This window comes from Phalacrocorax aristotelis, chromosome 21, assembly GCF_949628215.1.
Source record: "Phalacrocorax aristotelis chromosome 21, bGulAri2.1, whole genome shotgun sequence".
In the NCBI taxonomy this organism is placed as follows: Eukaryota; Metazoa; Chordata; class Aves; order Suliformes; family Phalacrocoracidae; genus Phalacrocorax; species Phalacrocorax aristotelis.
Window position 1 is genome coordinate 8,182,886 of NC_134296.1, and position 23,449 is coordinate 8,206,334.

Below are 23,449 nucleotides of genomic sequence, written 5' to 3' on the forward strand. Positions count from 1 at the left end.
ATCTAAAAATCAGATAACACACAACTACTGCTTTCACAAGAGGAAGTATTTCACCAGACAAGGCAAGACTTACAAATAAAATAATTTTATTGAGTTTCTGCTTCTATAGCACGTGGCACATAAAGAGAATTAAGACACAAGGTGTGATGAGAAATCAGGTATTTGTCCTTCACTGAACAAAGGATTCACCTTACCCAGAAAAGCAATGCAAACAAATACCCTCTTTGCTAGTCGTGATGTTCAGTGAAGGCTGATGCTGTGACATTTAGGAAAATGGAAACTGAAGTTGACCTGACGACTGAGGCCGATGTATGCAGTTCTGCTAATCTGACGTGAGGAGAAATGGCTGCCTTGCTAGCAAATTCTGTTTTAAGACAAAAGCAAAATACTTGCATCTAGTTAATTTAATTACAGTGGAACAAGCAGCACTAATGTACTTATTAACTCAGAGAAAAATCCACGATGAGAAAGTGTCCAAAATCCACAGCTGCCTCATAAAGATCAGCTGATTTAGCTGTGTTTGCAAAGCTAGTACTCGGGATGTTATAACTTCTTTTTTGGCCTCTGCAGCCAAGGAACCGGCAAAGTTTCATTTTTTTTCAAAACTTGATCTTCTTCCAGGGTTTGGGCCTTAGAAACTTTTTTCATTAAGGAAGTGTTGATAGTTCATGAAAAAAGTTTGGAAGATTTTTTTAGTATCGGTTGTGTTTCTATATTTCCCTTTTGTTCACCCTTTATTGCTAGGATGAGATAAGAAATAAAGATCTAGCACTCATGCAAGGATGTCACCTATTTCTGTAACATCTTTCCCCCTTTATGTCTGAACCCCGCTTGTGGCAACACAGTTCTCTCCACTCCAGGTAATGTGGTGATGTACGGGGGAAAGAGCAGCAGCTACAAAGGGGTCTTAAGAAACTGTTCATGCAAGTAGCTCTAGGGAGACTTCAAATAGAGGGGAAAAAACAGTTTCCCCCCCTGAGGAATCAACAGCATTTTTTATATATGACAAAAGGAGTTTGGGATACACACTGCACAAACTTCTAACAGCTCATGAACACCTCTACGCGAACAGGAAACCTGTGAACACGCTGCTGGATTTGGGCTGACCACAAGTGGAAAGAGCTGCTCACGGATCAGAGGTGTCTTGCGTCTTTCACTGCTGCTCGTCTAAGCGGGCACAGACGGTGCAGCACAGCCAGTCCAGGTGTCCCCTCTCCTGGCCACCTGTGCTGGCTGTAGACACTCAGCGCATCCTTGCATTTTTCCAGCCTTTGAACACACTAAAAACTATTTTACATGTTATTTTTCAGACCAAACTTCCAGCTCATGTCTCAGTCCACCTTCCTCCTCTGGAAACAGATCCATACATTAAAAGCCACAGAAAAACATCACCTTGGGAGACATATTAAACAACGACATATTTGACCACAAAACTGGTTTCTGCCTTTACTTATGCAGGAACAACTAGACCAGAAAGTCTCGCTGCTGCCACCGCCACTCAGCAACAAACTACTGAGACTGTAGGCCAAGTGCAAAAATAACTTGGTTTAGTCCCGTTTTACTTGCCGCGCTCTGTATCACGGTGTGGGTGGTGGTTTAGGTGAGGGACAGGAACCCTGGCTGTCAAAGCTCGCTGCCCGGCCTTGCCACTGGTGGGAGAAAAAAAGAAAGCAAGTCTAAGCAAACAGGAGAGATTATTTTAAATTCTTCACAACCCTTTACCGTGTTGCCTGTCTCCTGTTCTGCAGTATCTTCATCCGCTCCACAGCATGTTTCAACCTATTGACTGCCTGTGTTTAACCACTCAGGAAAAATTACTGACAATTTACTTTATTGCTTTGTAAATCAATTCACAATCATGAGGATTGCTCATAAAAAAGGAAAAATATACAGTATCCGTATGTGCTATGAAGACAAAGTTTGCTCTCAGTTTAGCTTTCTGTTGCTTCCTGGTTTAGTGCTGTTGCCTTTTTGTTTTAGAAATACTGCCTAATTGCAAAATTACTTCTTTCCAGTCTGGCAATCTGACTACACAGAAGCTATGTCCACAGTGCCAGAGACGTTTCTCAAAGTGAAAATCAGATCAGAGAGTCAGTGGATGTAGCAAACATTTTTTTGCCACGCTTATGGGATCATAAATTATTATTCATCTGCCTTGGGGCTGTTATTATAATTCAAAACCATTACTCCTCATTTTGAGTACTTGCCCATCCCACCATCTTGTTTTATTAAATTCAAATGACAAATGACAGACATCTCCCAGAGACAACAGGAGGCATGGTATTTCCACTGCTTCATCCCGCCCCGATCTATTCCCTCCTCTCCTACATAAGCAGAAATGCTTTGCAAGGCTGATATGAATGTTCTAGCATGTATGAATTTCACTTTTGTGGGTGAAAACTCATTTGGCAAATCGACCTTCAGCTTTGCCTTGGCAAAGGCATTTCAAACGACACGCAACTGAAAGTGCGAGAACAGGACGGCTGCACGGCGCTCTCGGGAAGGCTGAGCAAGCCAAACCGCCATTTGCAGACGCTGTCCGTGTCAGCAACAGCAACGCGCCCGGGGCCGGGGCAGCCGTGCCTCCTGGCTGCTCTGGGGGTGCAGCCCCTGCGGCCCCGGGCCCCTGCGGCTGCTGCAACCCTGCAGGTTCCCCGCGGCAACGCGCCATGGGGCTGCTCGCCACAGGACGGCCGCTCGGCAGCGCTGGCCCGTTGTGGGTCGCGTCTGCCCGTGCAGCACGCAGAGCGCGTTCGAGTTCATTTGGAGCCAGCTGGCAGAGGCTGGGTTTTATCATTCGCTTCACAAGTGTGCGTCTTGTTACAAAGCAGGGGCAGAGACAGGGTCAAGAATTCAGCCAATTTCCTTCCCCAAAGAGACCAGTCAGTGTAAAGTAACTCACTGCACAGGTTTGCATTATACAGACTACATTCCATCAGGGCTGAGCAGAAATTAATGCATGAAGAAGCTGGAAAGGTTGTTCTTCCAAACAGGCTACCTTAAGGTAAGAAAACAGTTTCTTCTATGTTTCATGTGTCAAATGCATTTGCTAAAATCTCTGAAAAATTGATAATATGGATACAACCTCCCCATGAGAATTACCAATAAAACAGCAGATAAGCAGAAATTACAACAGAAATGGGCTTTTGGCAGAGTCCTCAGCATGCTCCTTGCATTGTTCTGCCTGCAGTTACAGCGACAATGTTTGCTACTCCAAAAATGTGATGAAAACTCTTCCGAGAGTAGGTTCAAGTGACCAGTGTGCTGTGAGGAACCTGGAGACACTTCTTCATTTAATTAGAAAAGGTGAAACATCCATTGTGTAAGTTACAGTCAGAAAATAGGAACAGCTCAATGAAAGTCAAACATGCCCAAAAGTCTGCAGGAGCCTCGTTTTGCATAGCTTTAAAGATAAATGGCTGTTCTTCTTTATGGGCATGACTTAGCTCTCAGCAAAGTTATCGGTTTTTATCTGGAGAAATAGTTTAAACACATAGATGTTTCCGTGCTGGATGTCAGAGGGACTTGGCAACATCAAAGCCTGCATTGCACTGATGCTGCTGCTCCACAATGTCAGACAGAGTTTGGCTTTGATAGATAACAGAGAAATTTCCAGTTTTCAGAAGTCTCCATCAAAGTCTGGAGAGATGCACTGTAATTTTATATTTCTATTTAAAGACATATCACTTAACCTGTATCGAGAAATGCAGAAGAAAGGGCAATGGGTGGGGTGGCTGAAGCACAGCTGGGGGGCCGAGGCCACGGTGGCAGGTGCCAGCAGGACCTCGGGGCTGAACAATGGGAACAGGTTTGTGCCGAGGGCAAGAGTTCATTGTCAGAATAACTTCAAAATGCAACAGCAAGTGGAATTCTCATCTTCTGCTTAGTAACTCCCCTTCTAAACAGATGTGTAAGGGTAGTACTTAGAAGCCTGTAATTAATGATTCATTTGCACATGTTCTTTTTAATGATGATGGTCTTTAAAGAAGTGCAGTCCTTACAGTTTGTTACTCACTGTTGATAAATATGGAGCAACCAAAGACATGAAATGTAACCGAAGCAAGTTTCCCTAAAGACTCCAGCAACAAAAGAGGAAAAAGAGCAGCACTGGCTCACGGAGGAAGGGCCCGAGCCATGCTGCCGACCCCGAAATGAGGTTTCTGGGCCGTGTTAGCAGCACTGCAGCTGGCGGAACTGGCTCGAAGCTGCCCAGGGTCCTCCTGTTGGACAGGCAAGCAGCCATGCCTGCAGTGCAGGACAAGGCCAGCGGCCCGGCCCAGGGAGCGCAGCCCCAAGGGCACTGCTGTCCGTCCGTCTGTCCGTCCCACACTGCTGTGGCAGGGAGCCAGGGGCCAGGGCCGATCCATCCTCCTGGTGCAACATGTCTCTGGTGATGGTTTTCCTGGTAACTTCACCAGAACCTGTGATTCTGACCTGTAGTCAAAATATGGCATAAGCCCCTTTTGTTGGCCAGTTTTTACCAAGCAGGGCAGTTTGCATGTAGGCGAGTAAAGAAATTCCAGCTTCCCCACCCTTTTCTTCAGCCATCCGCAGCCCCGAGGGGCCAGGACGTACCGCTGCGGAGCGGCACAGGGCGACGGCAGCAGGCCCCGAACGGCTCTGCGGTCCCGGGTTGTTAACGGCTCCGGTCACCCATTGCTCAGTTCATATATGCAAAAGGACAATTCAATCCTAGCTTTCTTGCTTTCGGTTTAAGATCAAGCATGCAATCAGGAAAGGCACTGAAGTACAGCAGAGGCTGTTACTAATCGCTAGAGCGGACAGAGAAGAGCGTCAGGATCAACTAGAAAGCGAACGCTCCGTTTGCCGGTGCCACAAACGCTCCTGCAGATGAAGGTGAGCACTCGGGAAGCCAGCACAGCCTCAGCTCGCCCCCACGGAGACACAAGGGTGAAAAAGGGATGGGGGTCAGCAGCTTCTCCCCGGCATCGGCACTCAGGGGTGACGGACCGGGGAGCCGGCAGGCGGCCCTGCCGCAGCGCCCAGCCGCGACCCGCAGCCCCTGGCCGGCTCCGTGTGCGCGGGGACCCGGAGCTGATCATCAAAGCCCAGATTGGTTTTAAAAGATGCACAAACACATATGGAAAGGATGATACTGTTAGTGGTAACCAACAAATACCATTTCCCATTAATTTCTGCCCAGGAGCTTGCCTTTTTCTGTTTGGGATTTTTTTTTTTTAAGCTGCACTAGGGATTTGCAGACAGCAGTGCTAAAACTTAAAAGGGCAAATAAATACAGGGACCATTTGCTTGCTGGCTCCGTGCACCAGCTTGTGGCAGAAATACAGGAACAGATGAACAGAGGCTTTTTTTTTTTTTTCCTTTTCTTTTAAGCAGAGCTCCTGACCTGTGCTCTGGGGGGTGAAATGATTCAGTCAGGTTTTTTTTCCAAAGTCTTGGGGTCTCAGCAGTGGTTTTCAAAGTATATTTTAGAAGGTGAGTCATCTTACATGCCTGCCTTTGTTTCTCTGAGTTTCGTCACAATAATTGTGTCTTTTTTTTCCTATTGACTATCAAAAACTTTACAGGAGTCTTTCTTTCAAACTCCCACCTGCATCTGAAAAGTAGTGTATTAAAGTCATATAAATTACAAGCCGGAGAAGGAGCTCCTGCCCCTGGGTCAGATGTGGCAGCCGGTATCATGCCGTGAGGTGCTACGGATAATACAGATATTGAGCTAACCGATCAAATTATAGATCGCCAAGCGTTTATGCTGAAACGCAGCGGTCGCTGCTCCCCAGCTCTCCGTGGCAGTGTGAGATGGCATATGCTGCCTGCCCAAGCAGCTACAGCTCCTGTGTACGATGCCAGTGTTCCAGCATGGAAAGGCTAATGAAAGCCTGGCTGCTCACCACCCAAAGGCGCTATTACTGTATACACAAACTGCACATTGGTTTAATTCTGTTTGATTTGCACCAGTTCTGCACGGCTGACCCTGGGTAGTTACTCCCAGTTTACAGTGGTGCAATATGAGATCACAAAGTGCCTAGTCCAAGCAAGTGTGAATTTTCAGATTTCCAATATCTGATACATGTATCGCCACTGTCTCTTAAACTAAAATATTAATTGCTAGGTTTTCCCACTGACTGTAACTTGACTTGGGTCTGGGAAGTGAGGATAGTCCTCTGATAAACACTGGCTCTGGACAGGGCCCCGCAGCAATGTTTCATCTGTGATAGAGAAATGTCCACCAAGGGACACAGCAGTAATGAAAACCACTGCAGAGCTCTGCTGGGGCAGCTGACTGGCCTCACCTTGCACAGCCGCTGCTTACAAATGCTTGGAGAAAGAAAGAAACCCACAGATGAAGCAGGCAGACCTGCCTCTGGGATGGGCACGTCTGAATTTCAGGAACCAGCCTGATGGATGAGAGCTGGGATAGAGAGCACCGAGCGCAGACTGCTTGCTGGTTAGAGGAAAGAGCAGATTTCAAAGAAACGTAGGGTTGGATGCATACTAGTTCAGACTACCGTGGAGGATCACCAAGCCTACCATCTGTCTTCCAGTAGCAGTCAGTATCTGAACTTCAAAGAGAAAACAAGATACTTTTTGTTATGTACTTAGTCTGTGGCTTTGAGGGAAAATGCCTCCTTAGCCCCAGACACAGTGGGAGGTTTTGTTGCCTTTATTATGCTATCATTGGCCACAAATGCTGGCTTTCTTTTCATACCTGAAGCATCAATGGCACGTGTGCCATTTTCCACATCTCTTTCCTCCAGAACTTAGGACCCAAATCAGGCAAAACCCAAAGAGCTCTACAGGAGCATGAGAAAATGGAGTGCAAAGAAGAAGAAAATGCTGGAGATGGTCAAAATGGTACCCAGGCATTTCAGCCCTATTTTATCATCTGGGGCTGCATCAACTCAATCTCTTTGTCAGGAGATGTTTAGAGCAATTACATTTGTTCTATTTATTCTCCCTCAAAGGCTTAGAGATGAGTCAACAGAAAAAACTTTCAGGATGAAAAAATTGAAACTTGAAATAGGCGATGTCCCTGGACAATTTGTTCGCAATCAGAACAGCATTCTCTTTCCTTACTGCTTTCAATCTCTAATTAGAAAAAAAAAACCAAAAACCAATACAGTAACAGTCATATCTGTAAATACAGTCCCTTTCACTCTTGCTTTCAAGCTCAAGGAGCTATTTCAAGACAATACAAAGATGCTTGTTTTCTCGAGTTCATTTCTGGTAAGAAAATTCCCTCAGCTCTTGTCAGAAATCCCCAAGTGAGAGTAGAAGCTCTCTGAAAGCCTTGCACCAGCTCAGTCATGCACAGCACATGCATTAAAAGGAAAGAATAACTCCACACACCTCTTTGAAAGACTTCTTCACCTCCACTAATGGATGCCAGTGGGCGATGGGCTTGCGTGGGTACGCCAGCATCTCATTCCAGTGGTCTCTGCCCAGTCCTTCAGCATTGACCCCCACACGGCAAACGCCAATAATCTCATTGTGACCCACGCTGAAGAATGACAGAAAAGCAACGTTATTATCTCTCGCACAGACTGACTGAGACTGCTGACCCCGTGCTACCCGAGTGCCACAGGACGTGGTGCTAGTGAACACAGGCTGGCGTATCTGCGCAACAGCCAGCTCTCGTCTGGGGCTGCCAGCACATGCAGCCCCCAGCACAGGGAAGCACTGCCATCACCAGAAATAATTACAACTTTAAAACTATTTCAGCTGTAGATCAGTCCAGATACAGAATCTCAAGGATGTGTGATGTAGTGGTGTACAGCAAGAATAAGCACAAGTTCAGTAACGGATAATTCAAACACCAATTGCTGCTCAGAGTGAGACCATTTGCCTTCTAAAGCGGGATGAGAGTTTGCAGGACAAGCAAATAGTGAAGGGGAACACAGAACTCACGCAAGAAAATGCCATATGGCAAAGAACCAGCTTTACCATACTTACTATTCTAGCAGGGAGTTTTCCATAATCGTAAATAACAGCGACACTTTAAATCACTAGAGACAAATGCCATGGAGCTGTGCAGTCAAGGCCGTGATACTAAGGGAAATGGCTATTGAGCAGGAAAACCTGCACCCAACAGGATGTTTTCCCCTCCAGCCTCCCACCTACCGATCGTAATCCATGACGGAGATAAGCAGACTGACTTGATCCATGTTCTCCGGGGGAATGTCAAAGATTATTGCTTCATTGTAAGTGGGATTAAGTGTGTTTTTCTTTATGGTGGTTTTCTTCTTTTTCAGTCTTCGCCCATCACAGAGCAAAGAGACTTTGACATATGGATCTGGAGAGGAAGAAATTGGAAAAGGCTTTCTGTTTACGGAGGTTTATTTTGTTACTGCCACAATATAGAAACAGCATTATCAAAGGATGGACTGTAAATTACCATGAGCCAAAGGCACTCTGAGTGTACTTTTAGAAAAAGGGGTGTCTGTGTACCCATTGAACCCACCATTTCTCGTACTGGTGTGAGTGCTGCCATGAGGTTCAGGCAGTGGAGAACAGCACTGCAGTCTTCTTGGAAGGACAAATCATCCCTTTCCATCAGTTTTTCTGTGGTAAGGGTTTGCAAGTGTAAGAAGGCCCCATGATAAACCAAGAGCCCATATTCATCAGAAGATGCTAACAGGCGCTCAGGCATTCTAGCTTGTGTTAGTTGCATGGCCACAGACAGCAAACTCAGTGCTTTCTCTGAAGTAAAAATGTGACTTTTTCAAAATTTGCCTAAGAGATCAAAACTTAATGCAGAATTTTGATGATCCAAACAGGCAGAGGGGGTTATTTTACAGGGATCCTTTCCTGCACTGCCACCAAAACTATCCAACTGCTAACATTAGGTAGCAGAGTTACAGCGAGTAGGGGAATTTTAAAACCCATTTTCCCAATGTCAAAAAGCAGCAGAAAGAAAGGGTGTTAGAGCAGCTCTGCTTCACATGCTGATCTTTTAGAACAACATTTCTGCCGGCTGATCATGGCAGAATGCCCTCAAGTTACAAACAGCTCCTGTTTGCTGTAACGGCTGCTCAGGAGATTTCAATGCATTTTCAAGTAACAGTAAATGTGCAATGTATTATTACAGAAACGCTGAGCTGGCTTCATCTGAAGTCTCAGTTCTCAGACATTTCATAAGGCATCAAGCTCCAGCTGAGTAGAAATGTTTTCTGCAAAGATCTTTTACTTTATTGTTACTGCCTTTCATACAAGTCATGGATGAATTTCAAATACTATGATGTTGAGCTCTGGAAAAGAAACTGCTTTTTGTGTTGAAATCCAGAATTTATGCATGCTGAATTTGCAAGCCAACTCTTTGGAACTGTGAATGCATGCATACAGTGACTTAGATCCTAATGTTTGAGTACTGGCCACTGTACAGAGGAATGCACACTCACCTGGGATTTACCCACGTGGCCCGTAATCCTTTCCTAATCTTGGGGTGAAATGATTGATTCTGGCTGGAGGGGGTTATCTGATGGAAACCTCCCTACTCACAGAAAACTGCTAGGGTCAGTATCTGCAACAGGTCTGACGCATCCAAGCCAAGAGATGCACCCGAGCTTTGACTCTGCAAACCCTCCTGTGGAGATGGGAAACTGATGGCAGTCTCCTTGAGTAGTATATACTAACCCTCCCTGGATTCATGGCCTTGGGAATGGGTTTAAAAGATGATCCTACTTCTAAAGCTTTGCGCGTACTTAAAACACGGACAAAGTTTTGCCAGGTGTTTCAGTTACGACACAGCCTTGACATCGAGCCATAAGCCCAGCGCCCACTGAGGCTGCCCCGAGCGGGGCAGGAGCTGTGTGGATGCAATGGGGTCCTTCTCAGCCACCGAGCACCTACCTGAGTAACCAGTGATATCCATAGCTTTGAGATTCCTGCATTTAATGACTGTTAAGGTGAGGCGACCTGCAGTTGGCAAATAACAAAGGGAAAACATGATCTCTCCCAGGTCCACGCTTTCCTTTAATAAAACAGAGAACACATTACATTGGAAACATGCAAGGGCCAGCTAGGCTGCCTCCACCCTCCACCACAATGCTTCGCGCAGGACTCATGCAGCAGCACTCACACTGAAACAGGCTTTTCTCCACTTTGTCATTTTCAAGTGAATGATGCTTTACTATACGGCGGTGCTGCAGAATTTATTTTCCAGTGTATCCCAACATGATTCGGCTAAAAAAGAATATAGGGAACAGGGAAAAAAGTGTGTCCAAATGTTACAGCTTCAGATCATAGCTAAGGCTAATCTTCCACTGCCTCAGTGTGTGTTTCATGTTGCAACATTACAGCTAATGCGCTCCTCTTTTTCTGCTCCATTGCTTATGCAGAAGTGATATCTAACACCAAATGAAGGCCATTAAGGGAATTATATTAGTATCAAGTTCTGCTTGATATACATCTTCTGGTATGCATCTTCGTGTGCTTGGTATGCATCTTCTAGTGCCAACCGTATGACACTAACATCTATTTCTTCAAATGGAGAAATACCAAACACAGAGCGAGATCACAGAAAGGGGAGAAGGTGCCGTAGCTCTCTGGTCGTACACCACAACGCATGCAGTGAGTGGCTTTCCAGCACACTTGCTGCCACTGGTTCAGTAACAGAGGCTTACAGGCTTTGTTGGTGCCTAACATTGTGGCCGAGAATGCAGACAGCTCTAACACGGTGATTTTCTCTGAAGCTGAGCGGGGATTACCAGGTAGTTACAGACCAGGGGGTCAGAGCTTTAACACAGAAGAGAACCATGAAAGGCTCCATTTAGTAGCAATTGAGCTTTTAGGTTGTGACACGTTTTCTACCACTTGGACCACCAACCCCTTTGAGATGCCTTCAAAGAGCTAACAAATGCAGTATGAGGCACGTGTATGTATGTATATAACTAGTGAATTAACCAGCAGATGGCACTCAGAAACATTTGGTAGTTTCTGGATTACATAAAGGCACATATAATTTACTCTTGTAGTGCCCCCTAAAACGACTTTTACACGTAGCTCTTAGCACCAATTATACACCCAGCCTTATCTACTACATCTCCTAAAAGTCCATTCCATCATTGCCTTGCTCATGGGAATTCAGGAGAAAAAAATAAACAATCCAGAAGTACTATTTAAACTAGAAAGCATTATCCTCTGAAGTCAGCAGAAAGATTTCAAAATACCTTCCAAAAATGGATTTTTAAAAAAATATCTTATTTTGTAGATACAGATCCCACATCTGTAGAGCAAACAACCCATTTATTTTTGGAAACGGAGTATTTGGTTAATTTCAATGTGATATAATGATCTCCTGAAAAGAAATTGTAGCTGTTAGTAGTAGAGTGATGGAACTAAAAAGACAAGTAAATGCATTAGGCACTTAAAGCTTTGCTAAGTGTTAGGAGAATAGATCTTGTTGATGGATGAGATTTTTGCCAAATTATTTCCTTCTTGTTCTCTGGTCAGGCAACGATTAGATATTTATCCCACTTAGACGTACAGAATACTAATGAACGTTACATAAAATTGTTGATTCTTGACAAGACTTCACTTGACTAGCAAATAAATTGAAAATCTTCTTAAGCATAGAGTGTAGAAAAGAAACAGTGGCAGCCAAATGTTTTCTGGGCAGAGCAACGTATGACTAGACTTGTAAGTATCTAAATAAACATCTCAGAAGGTGCTGTAGGTGATAAATAAGAGTTTAATACTCTCACCCACTCAGAGTTCCCACTCTGATCTCTTGCACACCTTAATAAACCACATGCAGCCAGAACTGCTTTCCTTCCAACGCAACAAAATGATCTGGAGTCACGTCCTCATTGTCAGTGACCAGTAATGGAACAGGTAAAAACATTTACTGAGCAGTTATTCCTCTGCCTTTAGTACCTTTGATGTGCCTACCGGGAGCTAAATTTCTTGCCTCACAAATACTACTAAAGGTACCAGAATCGTTTTCATCACATAACAAAAGAGCTTTTAGAGCCCCTGCAGCTTCTAACTCTTGACTGCATTGCAGCTACAGCACCTTGAGTGCAACGGGTGCCCCTGGGTTGGGCTGCTGCCTTGGAGGTAGAGCAGCAACAAACACCGCCGCTGAGTGCTCAGAAATGTTTGGCAGGTTTACCTCTGCTGTCACCTGTACCCTGCGAGCCGAGCTGAGCCGGGGTTCTTGCTGCCTGACCCCAATGTGCCCAGTTTTCAGAGGACAGGGAGCTCAGGATTTACAGAACCTCATTCATTTACAGTGTCTTAAAATGACCGCTCAAAAATACTGTGCCCGAAATTAAAATTTTCTTTTTAAAATACAGCACTTCCTGTTACCTTTAGAGGTATTCTTCCCCTTTTAAGATTAATGGCCTTACATAACAAAGAGCCTGAACAAATAACTGCACCAAGAAGGCACTCTGTAACGAGTGTCTGGCACCTGATGCAAACACTGCCACCGCATCAGAACTAAGCTTGAGGACTCGATTGCACCTGCTCGCTTAAGTGTCTCCAGCTCCAGTCAGACCCTGCATCTACCAGTCTCAGCCATAGACTTTACTGACAATAGAAAAGAATTTAAAATAAATATTCTAAAATTATGATTAGAAATGGTTGTTCTATTCCCAAAGAAACGATCACCTGAATCTTACTGTGCACCAGCTGCACTGGATGCTATGTCCAGTGCACAGTGCAACAGCAATTGGCATTCAAACGACACGCTGGGCTGGATCTGTTCTTTCTTACATTCCTCGGTCTGCGGTGGTTTGGGAGGGACGAGAGCAGGAAGCCTTGGACACAAATGTCAGAAGAGAGCAGCCCTATATGAGCTCGTGAGAGCACCCCGTGGGCATCATCTCATCTTCTATTCCTCTCCTTGCACTGAGAGGACCTGTTCAGGGCATAAAATTAACATAAATTGTTCTTTGACCTCATTGTATTAGGTCAAGAGATTTTTCTTTGCAACCATAAATACAGGAGAGTAAAACGTGCCCTGTGGGTACATTATTTTCTTGCAGATTATAGACATTGGGACATTTCCAAAATTCCTATCAGTACCTCTTAGGAAATAATGAAAGCTCTGAATCACTAAGCTTTGCAGACTTGAAACCAAAAAATGTTTCACTGATTCACAAGCTGTACGGTCATTAATTAAATAGTTGAGTGCTACCTATTTGAATAGCTTAAATCATTGCTTAAGTGCGTTCCTATCTTCTTACCCACAGGATTGATCTAATGTATTATTAGTCACCCAGAGCTTTCCTTGGGTTTATGAAAACTGTATTTACCCTTCTCATTTTTGATTAAACAGAAATGTCCTTGGGTGTGTTACAACTGGCTGAGATGTACCAATATTGGCCCATTCCCAAAGAACGGCACAGAGAGGATCGGGGACAGAGTGAAATGCAGCACTCGATGTTTCTGTGGGAGCCCTGCAAGGCTGCTACACAACGTGTCTTGGGCATGATGTTGGCTCTTCTCACACCTTCTTTGGGGCCTTATCCCTCAACCACACTTCTGTTGGCATCTCTCCACCTGTTTTGGGGTGTGGGGAGGTTTCCATTAAATTAGAATCATAGAACGCCCTGAGTTGGAAGGGGCCCACAAGGACCATCAAGTCCAGCTCCTGTCCCTGCACAGGACAGCCCAAATTCACACCGTGTCTCTGAGGGCCTTGTCCAAGTGCTTCTGGAATATCGCCAGGCTGGTGCCATGATGCCTCCCTGGGGAGCCTGTTCCAGGGCTCCACCACCCTCTGTGGGAAGAGCCTTTCCCTAATGCCCAGCCTAACCCTCCCCCGGCACATCTCCCTGCCATTCCCTCGGGCCCTGGCGTTGGGCACCAGAGAGCAGAGACCAGCCCTGCCCCTCCTCCTCCCCTCGGGAGGGGGCTGCAGAGCGCCATGAGGGCTGCCCTCGGCCTCCTCTGCTCCAGGCTGAACAACCCAAGGGACTCCAGCCGCTCCTCGTACGGTTTCCCCTCTAAACCCTTCCCCAGCTCCGTGGCCTCCTCGGGACACTCTCCAGTAGCTTTATACCCTCAATGTCCTGCGGCTCCCAACCCTGCCCACAGCACTCGGGGTGAGGCCGCCCCAGCGCGGGGCAGAGCGGGACAATCCCTTCCCTCGCCCGGCTGTGATGCAGGGCTCGATGCCCCCCAGGGCACGGCTGGCCCTCTGGGCTGCCAGGGCACGCTGAGGGTCGTGTTCAATTTGCCATCGAGCAGAGCCCAGCCTGCCTGTACAGCCAGGGTTGCTGTGCCCCAGGTGTAAAATCTGGCACTTGCTTATTAGTATGTTGGTATACTTTGTCAGCTAGGAAAACTCCCACTACTTCTGTGAGCTGCAGAACCTTCCCAGCAAAACCCAGAACATACACAGCTTAAAGACTCCATAACCTTCTCCTGCTGCTATGCGTTTTATGTGGTTTTCCTCTAGTGAAACCAACTGTTACCCCTTCCCAGTTTTACTCCTGCCCACAGGTCTTTTGTGTGCTGATTATATAGCAAGGAAAAGGAAACTCCCTGGCACCACACAAGTGACTTCACCCCAGGATTCAACACCGTGGCACATCACAGCCAGCCTGGCAGAGCTGACAGCAAGCTGAGGCTTCAGAGGCAGAGCAGGTGCAAACAGGTAGATGCCTCCAAGAGGCATCCGCACACGATGAACGTTGCTCCTCTCCTAGCCACCCTTTGCCAGGCGAATGGATGTGCCTGATGCCTGCTTGCCTCTTTGCCAGCTTTTTTCCTTTCATTACCATCCATGAATCATAACAGACGTGGTATTTGTGGATTGAAAGCCAAGAGCTGTAAACACCCTGCTAATACCATTGGCTTTCCTTGTGGATGACCCTCTGCCTCCCTCCCACCTCACTTGCAAGGAAGGTGCTCAAAAGGCAACACCGCTGCAGCTCATAGCACGCTCCCAGCAATGCCCCGGGGTACCCAACAGGTGTCATGTAAATCTCGGCATCCTTAGACAGGCATGGCAAAAGCTGTACTGCCACAGCAGCACAATGGCCACTCTCTGTGCCCTACCAGGGCAGCTGCTAGCCCAGGAGCTACCTACCGGGGCCAACGTGCTGCACGCACACCGTATGCCCTGCGGTGCCTGAGTGCTGAGCACCCGCAGCAAGTCCCAGCTGCCACGCCACAGCACATGATACCGTGCTGCACATGCATGCCAGACCTCACGGCTCTCTTAGAAAGTCATGAACACACTGCAATGAAAGAACAAGAACTAACAGTAGTGTCCAAGGGGTACAACTGGTGAGGAACATGGTACTGAGAAAAAAGCTGCAAAGAGTTGCAAAGCAAATGTCTTATGATGTGCTGACCATGAGGCAGTACGTATTCATAATTGAAAGTTCATTCCCCAATACAGGAAGCGGGACAGCAAAGGTATGAGACGAGCTACAAAGGAAGTTGCAAGACAGATTTCTGCAAATCATCGGGTTATGCCAGTGGCTAGGAAAGATTTTCCAGGGCCCATGCTTTCAGCCATGGGGTGAGGACATCACGTATTCCAGTTTCAGAAATAACAACATGAGATGACAAAGATGGTGACTGACTTGGTGTCCAACTGCAAAGCAGTTCAATCATTTGTTTGCCCTCAGAACCAGCCAGGTCCCCCAGGGAGGATGGTGGAGGAGCAGACAGCTTATTATGTAGAGATTAATGTCATTGCTTCAGCGCTCAGTGATCAATGTGAGAAGGTGGCTTCTCCCGCCAGCTCCCTGCAACACTGAAAGTGGCTGGGATATTTCCTTCTCTGACGCTTGGTTTCACTTTCAGAGGGAATTCAAGAGAACTACTAAAAGACCCCCATCAAGCTCTGGAAGAGTTGCCAGCAACACATCAGAGAGCGCCCTCAGTAGGGTGAAGCCCAGTGCCTCTGACGGGTTGGCTGTGGCTCTCCAGAGCTAATTCTTACTGTTATCGTGTGCACGTGGCAGACAACCAGAACCTGAAACCCTTCACATGTCGAAGGGATGCCGGACAGGGAGTACACTGAACCACTCGGTTTTTAGCAAAACTGGTATCAGTGAGATTCGTTGCAGGTGAGGTAAGTGCAAGACACTAAGTAAGGGGATGAATCTCCAGTAAAGCAGAATTCTGGTAAAGCTGACAGGCTTCACCACAACAGCCTTCACCACCCCTGCGTGCGATGGCTGTAGGTCCCAGGGCTAACAGTACCATCTGCAGGGAGGCAATAAACCCTTCAGCTGGCAGTTGTGCAGGACTTACCCCTTTAGACAGTCCAGCCAAATAGAGAAGCCCAACTCATCCTGCCCTGGAGCCGCTCACCACACACTCGGCACCTGTCCTCCGCATGCACAGGTACCACGGCCACCCCACAGCACCGTGCTGCAAACGCTCCCATGGCAGGGATGACCCTCCAAAGCAGATACTCACCGTCGTCGCGTACTGAATGTCCTTCCAGATGGAAGTCTCCCGAGAAAGGTCTGAAGTCTCAAACAGGTTCTCCAAGATAACTTCTCCTATCATGTCATGTCTGGAGAACCTGTCAAAGTCAAAGACGCTCAGGTGGAGCTTCCTGCTTGCCAGATCCTCATGGGGCACGGGGAAGTGGAAGGACTCATCGAAGGTGGGGTTCAGAGTCTTCCTGTGGACTCGTGTCTGGAACTTGCGCTTTCTGTCGGGCAGGAGGTAGATCTTCACATAGGGATCTGAGCTGCCGCAGAAGTCTTTGGCCGGCAAGTCAAAAGCCCTGAGAATTCGGACAGTCAGCGTCTCATTCTCATAGTCGTACTTGAGAGTGAAGTTAATTTTCCCACAGGTTTTTGCTGCCTCTTTTTTGGGGTCCTCAGAGTCAACAGACTTTTGCTTATAGAGTTCAGGCTTAATGCGGCCGATGCTGGTCGGCTGCTCAGCCACAGCCGGTGGGTCCATGCCATAGTCCATGCTGGATACGTGCATTTGCCGAGGAAGGTGCCTTTTGAAGGAGATGTGCCTGTGGGAGGAAGACACATCAGCTGTATGGTTTTCCAAGGACATGCCTCTGCTTTCTCTCCCCTGGATTACTAATGCTAGGAGAGCAGGAAGAGCGCAAGAACAAATGCAAGAGGTGCTCCTGACCTCCGTGCAGAAAGTACATGCGTTACGGAAATGAACACAGGTGGGAACACCCCCGGTGGTCAAAGGAACCAGTCCAGCAAATTTCCTAACTTTCAGGGTATTTGCAGTAAGCTGCATTTTTTCACCTGTTACACACATAACAGCCCACAGCTAAATATATGAGACCCAACAACTCCTTAACCAAGCCATAGACAACCCAGTGTGGGGCCTCTTCCCCACCCTCAGTCCTTACCCTTCCGAGGTACTGGCACTAAGTCTCCCTCAGGCAAAAGAAACTTTTAAAGTGAAAGAACCACGGCCATCTCAGAAAGTTAGGTCTTGCTCTGGGTATTGCTGCTTCCAAACCTCTCCAGCAGACTCTCATCAGAAGCCAATAGATAATTCTTGACAGAGGGGCATGCACAGCCTCATCTGGGAGCTGCCTCTTGCCTTGAGTCCCCTTTCAGTACAAGGGAAACTGTATGTAAGCAAAGCTTTATCTAAGCAAAGCATAAAAGCTTTCTGTGGACTCACAGCATTATTTCAGGTTATCTGCTGTTTACAAGAGCAGCATATGGAGTTATTTAACCATACCAAGAACTTGTATAGCCAGAGCATTGGCTTTCCGTGATACACGGTGCTCAGAGACCTCACTCCTCCTTGGCAGGTTCCTCAACAGCATTTGGCCCGGGCTAGGCTGGGCTGTGAGTCACAGATCCCAAACTGCTGAGGTTGTTCCCCAGTGTCCCCAGGTCTGGCTGCCTGCCTGTGCTTCATGCCGGGCTTTTTCCCTTGAGAAGGTGGGTCTGAAATCTTCCCTCATACAACCAAGTCCCACTTTGCCCTAATTCAGACAGGCTGAGCTTTTGTTTTCTCTTCCATTGGAAAGGTGTAATAAAAGCAGAACGAGCGTGTGCATGACAGAGGCGATCAGCTATCCAAAAGGCAGTGCAGTTAAATAAAATAGTATGTGGCACAATTGCGGGTGGCACCATGTTGACTTTAACTCCAGCTTCTTCAAACAGAAGGCTGTGATCAGTGCCTCATTAACCCTGCAATACTGCAGCCAATTTCCTGAGCAATGTCTGTATTCGCAGTTGCACTCTTGCACACATCATGGGCATGGCCAGCAAAGCAAGCAGAAGTGCTGGGGCACAGCCAGGACCCTGCGATCACCCCTTCCTGTCCCAGTTTCACGGCCTTCTGTGTCAAGGAAGAGGTACCGTATTTCTCAGTATTCTTGCCGAGATGATGTCCCAAGGTTAATACAGCCTTATCCTGATTTACTGAGTATGGTGCTGACATCTCTGTCCCTGGCTGAGACAGAGACATGCACTGAGCGCAAGCACTGAGCGCAGCTGGTTCTAAGCTAGTGCAGCGAGCGATATGTCAGTTCTGCTTATCTAATGGTTTCTGCTAGGAGCCACAACAACAAGAGAGAGCAAGGAGGTCTAATTCTGTCTGACAGCATACCATCATTGATACTTCAGCCCACCTCTCATGTCGGAATAAAATTAAAGTGGCCAAAGCGTACTGACGGATTGACACAATGAGGTCAAGTCACAGCAATAGGGCTTGACTCCTCGATTTTTTTAAAAGGGCCCAGAGTAAGCCAGTCTTAACACTTTAATTGGTTAATGACCGGTCTTTGGAAAGTAATCCAGCATGTAGATGGGAGTGCTTTCTTTAGCCTCCCTGAAGGTATCTGAACCTCAGGCTCCATTGAGCGCTCCTCCCGCCCTGCCAGCCGCCCCGCGGCGCAGCATCCCTGCAGAGCCCTGCATTCCCCTCACCTGGTGGAAGACGCAGGCTCTGTTGTTTGCCTCTGGATCCGCGTGCGCCGCATGATGTGGTCTTTCATGGACATCTGGACCTCTGCAGGGATGTCTGGCGATGTGTGGCTGATCTTCACCGCTGCCTCCAGGAAACTTATGGCACTCGTGTCCTTGAGTTTGTCTGCCATGGTCTCCTTATTGCAGCCTGCCTCGCTGTGCAAGACGGCCAGGTTAGAAGAAATGGCCTTGTTCCTCCAGGGAACCCAGCACAGCTTCCAAAAGAGAAACAGAAAAACTGCCACCAGGGCCAGTCCACACACAATAACTATCACTGCAAGGAGGCTGACGGAGAGCTCTACAGGGAGAGAGAAGGCAACAGCGACAGGGAGATGGGAGGAACGGGAAAGGAGAAAAGAAAAGAAAGATGGTGAGAACACCATAAGCGAAGGATGAAATGGTCCATACTGTCTTATATCATGACTAACAGAGAGCTCTTGGCAGGTTCTGCAAACAAGAGTCAAAACCAAGTGAACACCCCCTGACAGATTTCAGACCTTTTCCTGCCCCAGACATATCTGGGGAGAAATGGGCTTTTCCGGGTGGCCAGAGCTATGAAGTTTTGTGCCATGATGCTTAGACTGTCTATAAAATATCATCCTTGGTTTGTTTTGTGGCATTGGCAAACCGCTGAGTCTGAAATCGAGAAGAATTGCAGAATTGCATGATAGAAACAAGCTCCAGTGCTGCACCAGCAGAAACTGCCATTTTGCCTCATACCACAGGTGTTCAGACACTATATTAAAAGAATCTATCTGCCACGGTCCTGGAAGCAGATTGTTGTTGTACTATCAACACTCACATCTTGTCCAGATGTGCCCATAGGGCATAGAAAGTAAATACCAGTAAAAAAAAAAAAAATCACAAGCTGCTGATGCAGTGAAACCAACCATAGAAGGAGACTGTACAGAAAGTACTACACATTCTTCCTTATTCTAAATAGCACAGAATCTGTGATCCTCTCTGAGTCACTTTTACCTCATACGGTATGTATTTCAGCATATCTATCTTTTTCTGAAGAGGAAAAAGCTTCCATATATATGGCTGAAGAATCAGGAAAAAAGAAAGAGATATATATATAGACAGAGATATATACATGATCTAGGCTGTGAAATGATTCACAGCACTTCAAGAAAAGAAAACTTTGGCTATTTTTAGTTCCTTTATTACAGTGTATTAATTCCCAGATTCCCACCCAAACCAAAATTCCAAGAGCTCAGAATCACAAAGAATACCAGTCCCTGAAGATGAAGACAGGTTTGGCACTGGAGTTAAGTCCGCAGTGTCAGGACTATGGCTGAGTCAGTCAGAGATTGCTGTGAGTTCAAGGACAATTCCTTGATTGCCTACTGTGTTATTTGCGCTGACCGGTAAAGCTACACTCCTTAAATTCCCTCAGTGCAAGTCAGGACAGAAAGACGGGGGAAAAAAACCAAACACTTGAGAAATTTATACACAATATCCATTACCTGTTAGGCACCTCTGTTTACGTGTCTTCTTGGACCATAAACATTTTGCGTTACCACATGAAACAGAGGAGCTACTTAATTCACTACCCGAGATGTGTTTCTGAACTGTCTCGGTAGTCACAGCTGAAATGACTCCTGGGGAGTGTAACGAGCCTCTTGTAAAATCAGCTGAAGGGAGGCAGGACCTAGGAAGCGAGCGCATCGTGCGTGGAAGGGCATCCGCAGGGCACGGCTGCTCGTCTCCTGCGGCGGGGGCTGGACCCCGATGTGGAGCCAGGCCCCCTGCTCGCCCGCGGCGGTGGCCCTGTCCCAGCAGGCGACAGCTCGCAGCGCAGCGGGACGTGGCCGTCGGCCGCAGCACCCCGGGAAGGGGCGCGGGTCCGTCCCCGCCGCGGCGTCCGCACAGCCCCCCTCGGCCAAGCTGGCTAACGCTGAAGCTCATGGCTGCGGGTACGAATACTTCAGTTTTGTCCATGTGAGCTGACAGCACCTCTTTAGATCACATCTGAGTGTACCTACAGCAAAGAGCTTCTCGCTCCAGGAGCTCTAGGAAACGCTAGACTCACTCAAAAACTGCATTTAAAACAATCTCCCGCAACATCCATCCTTTCCAGGCAGCTTAGCTCTTAGAATATAAACTGGGAGCCTCACACCTGTGCTTCGTCATAGCTACTATAAACATGATCCCTGACGTATGCTTCACCTTAAATAGCAGCCATAAGACCTGTTTCCTTTGGTCATACAGTTTAGTTTTGTACAGCTGTAATAAGATATTTAATGTATAAGGCTGAGAAAATCTATACAATATGTGGAAAGACTAAGTTTTTACCTTGAAAAAATAGCTGAATTTAGACAAAGCAATAATAAAAAAAACAACACTCCCAAACACCACTGGTGAACCATAGGAGCAAAGTATTCAGGAACCCATTTATCTTGTCAAACTTTGCAAACATGCTATCTGAGAATCCAACAGCTACTAAATATTTAGGTTTTTCGCATCAGTTTTTCTAAGGGAAATCTCGAGGCAGCATCAGACACAAAATGCGACATCTACACCAGAACAAGGCAGTCGTACTGAACACCTGGGAAACCATCTGTTGTTTCCGATACCCCAGAGGAAATGCACTGTTTTTCCACAAAATTATCTAGCTTAGCAAATTCACTAAGAGCTTGAGGCAAAGCTTCCTGACTGCCCACAGGTTCTTTGACGCGAAAGGAAGGCTGCGAGCTGCCGGCAGGCACAGATGGAAAGAATAAATGCCATTCAGAAGTTTTTGCAACTTTTTGTCACCGGCCCCCTGCAGAGGTCAGACTGCACCGGCTCCTTTCTGCTGTAGCTCCAGGGTGGAAATACAGCTCACTACTGGGGCGAATAAATAGGTCCCATCCTATTGAGTAATAATTAGGATTGTAAAAGTCAGCAGTGGAGCTTCCTTAGAGATTTGGGTAAATATATTCTCACCAAAGCAGGGAGTGCAGAGGTTCCGCTTTCCTACACTTGAGTTAAGTCTTGGCATTGCACCCAGGAAACTCCGTGTTAAACAGTTTCATAAGAAAACTTAAGAATCTGGACTTTTTGCAAATATGTCTATGTTGTTACAAAGGAAATAGTTACAGTGGAGAAACTATCACTGCTGGGAGTTGTTACGTGACAAAAAAGCTTCTGTTAAGATACTTCTGCCCATTCCAAGAAGTTCTAGAGCAAGCATGAATCAGCTAGTGCACCAGAGTCATTAACGGGCAACATCAGAAATAATCCATTATCCCTCTGAAAAACCTGTTGCCAGCTTGAGAAGGATCTTCGTTCGTGTCACTTCTCGCTGAGCTGGCGTTCATAACGTATTTGACAGGATTCACAGATACTTTTATGCTTGACCTCCTACTCTTTCCTCTGACAACTCACATAAAACAAAAGCAGAAGGGATCAGGATTTTACAGACATTTTTTAAGCATCTGCCTGGGAAGAATATGGTTTATCTGAAGATGACACTGAATTCCCCAAGACCTTTTCATGACTTATTAAACTTAAATATCAGTTGGACAGAGCTGACCTTAATTGATTTAATGAGCTTTCTCTTATGAATTCAAAAATGTCAGTTACTTTTAAAAAAAAACCCTAGTGTTCAAAATATTATTCTTTTAATGTCCTTTAACTTACAAGAAACTAAACCCAAGATAATTCGTTATCTCACAGAAAATTCCCCGGGGCCAGAGGTTGCCTGGGTATTCCTGGCATGGATGGAGGTAAGGCCCAAAGACTTTGCCAAAGGCAGCACAGACCAAAAGGGCGCCTCAGCCCAGGGGAAAGATTAGCTCATCTGTTTATAATATCCCACCCTGTGCAATGGCCGGAGCCAAGGCTTCCCGAGCAGAGGGTACAGAGGGACGTGTCTGCGTCTGGCGGTGAGGAAGGGCACAGGAATAGTTCAGCCTCTGTGTTACTGAACGCCCCCACGCTGCGGCCAGCTCGCTGGAGCCCTGCCACCGCTCGCGGTATCACCATCCTCGGCAAGGGACGGAGGCACCTTATGGCACTGAGAAACATCCCATCTGAGGAAAAATACAACAAGAACTATGTTTCTATTCTGTTCTCCTCCAAAAAAACAACATTGGGTTATTTGTCGCTTTGTTATCAGGAAAGTAGGGCCGTACCAGTGCAGAACAGCTTCAGCCATTCCTCACCCTGTTCTTGCCTAATGCGGTGCTGGTACCTCGTCCCAGCACAGCTCCTTCGAGAGACACAGGAAAAATTGCCATGTTGGAAAACGGATTTTATTACGAATTGTAATTGCAAAGATAAAGCTTAAAAGGAGGAGGTAGCAAATACAAATTAATGTGGCTGTTTTCCCGTCTCGCTCCCCACTGGGATTGAGAGGCCGTTCCCAGAGGAACCCTCAGCTGGAAACTGCTTTTGCTGCTTACAGAGCAGCAATGACGAAGCTCTCGCATGACCGATGAGGAGGGAGGGGAGAACAAACAGCAGGAAAGACATGGACACGAACACAACGTTTACCTGCATGAGCTGATGAGCTTAGGATAAGGCACTGGGCTGTTATTTACCTAGTGGTAAATAACACAGGCGGCTCCTTCGGGGATGGTCTGCCTCACTTATGAAGG

At 46.8% G+C, this 23,449-nt stretch overlaps 1 protein-coding gene across 1 annotated transcript; it reads right to left on the reverse strand.

The window, feature by feature from the left end:
- Positions 1 to 72: 72 nt before the first annotated feature.
- Positions 73 to 20,103, reverse strand: SYT6 (synaptotagmin 6). Its single transcript, XM_075115468.1, has 6 exons — positions 18,825 to 20,103; positions 16,369 to 16,927; positions 9,832 to 9,952; positions 8,104 to 8,275; positions 7,333 to 7,483; positions 73 to 1,649 (listed from the first exon to the last, which is right to left on the reverse strand). Exons 1-6 carry the CDS (start codon positions 19,244 to 19,246, stop codon positions 1,578 to 1,580), a joined length of 1,497 nt encoding a protein of 498 aa, XP_074971569.1. The 5' UTR covers positions 19,247 to 20,103; the 3' UTR covers positions 73 to 1,577.
- Positions 20,104 to 23,449: the final 3,346 nt, after the last annotated feature.

Bases quoted from the DNA above. Each gene is read 5' to 3' on its own strand.
- SYT6 (XM_075115468.1), bottom strand. From the start codon at position 19,246: ATGGTGTTCTCACCATCTTTCTTTTCTTTTCTCCTTTCCCGTTCCTCC. The intron at 16,928-18,824 runs GTGAGGGGAATG...TTCCTCCCACAG, and splicing joins GAGCCTGCGTCTTCCACCAG to GCACATCTCCTTCAAAAGGC. The intron at 8,276-9,831 runs GTAGGTGCTCGG...CTTCCTCTCCAG, and splicing joins GGATATCACTGGTTACTCAG to ATCCATATGTCAAAGTCTCT.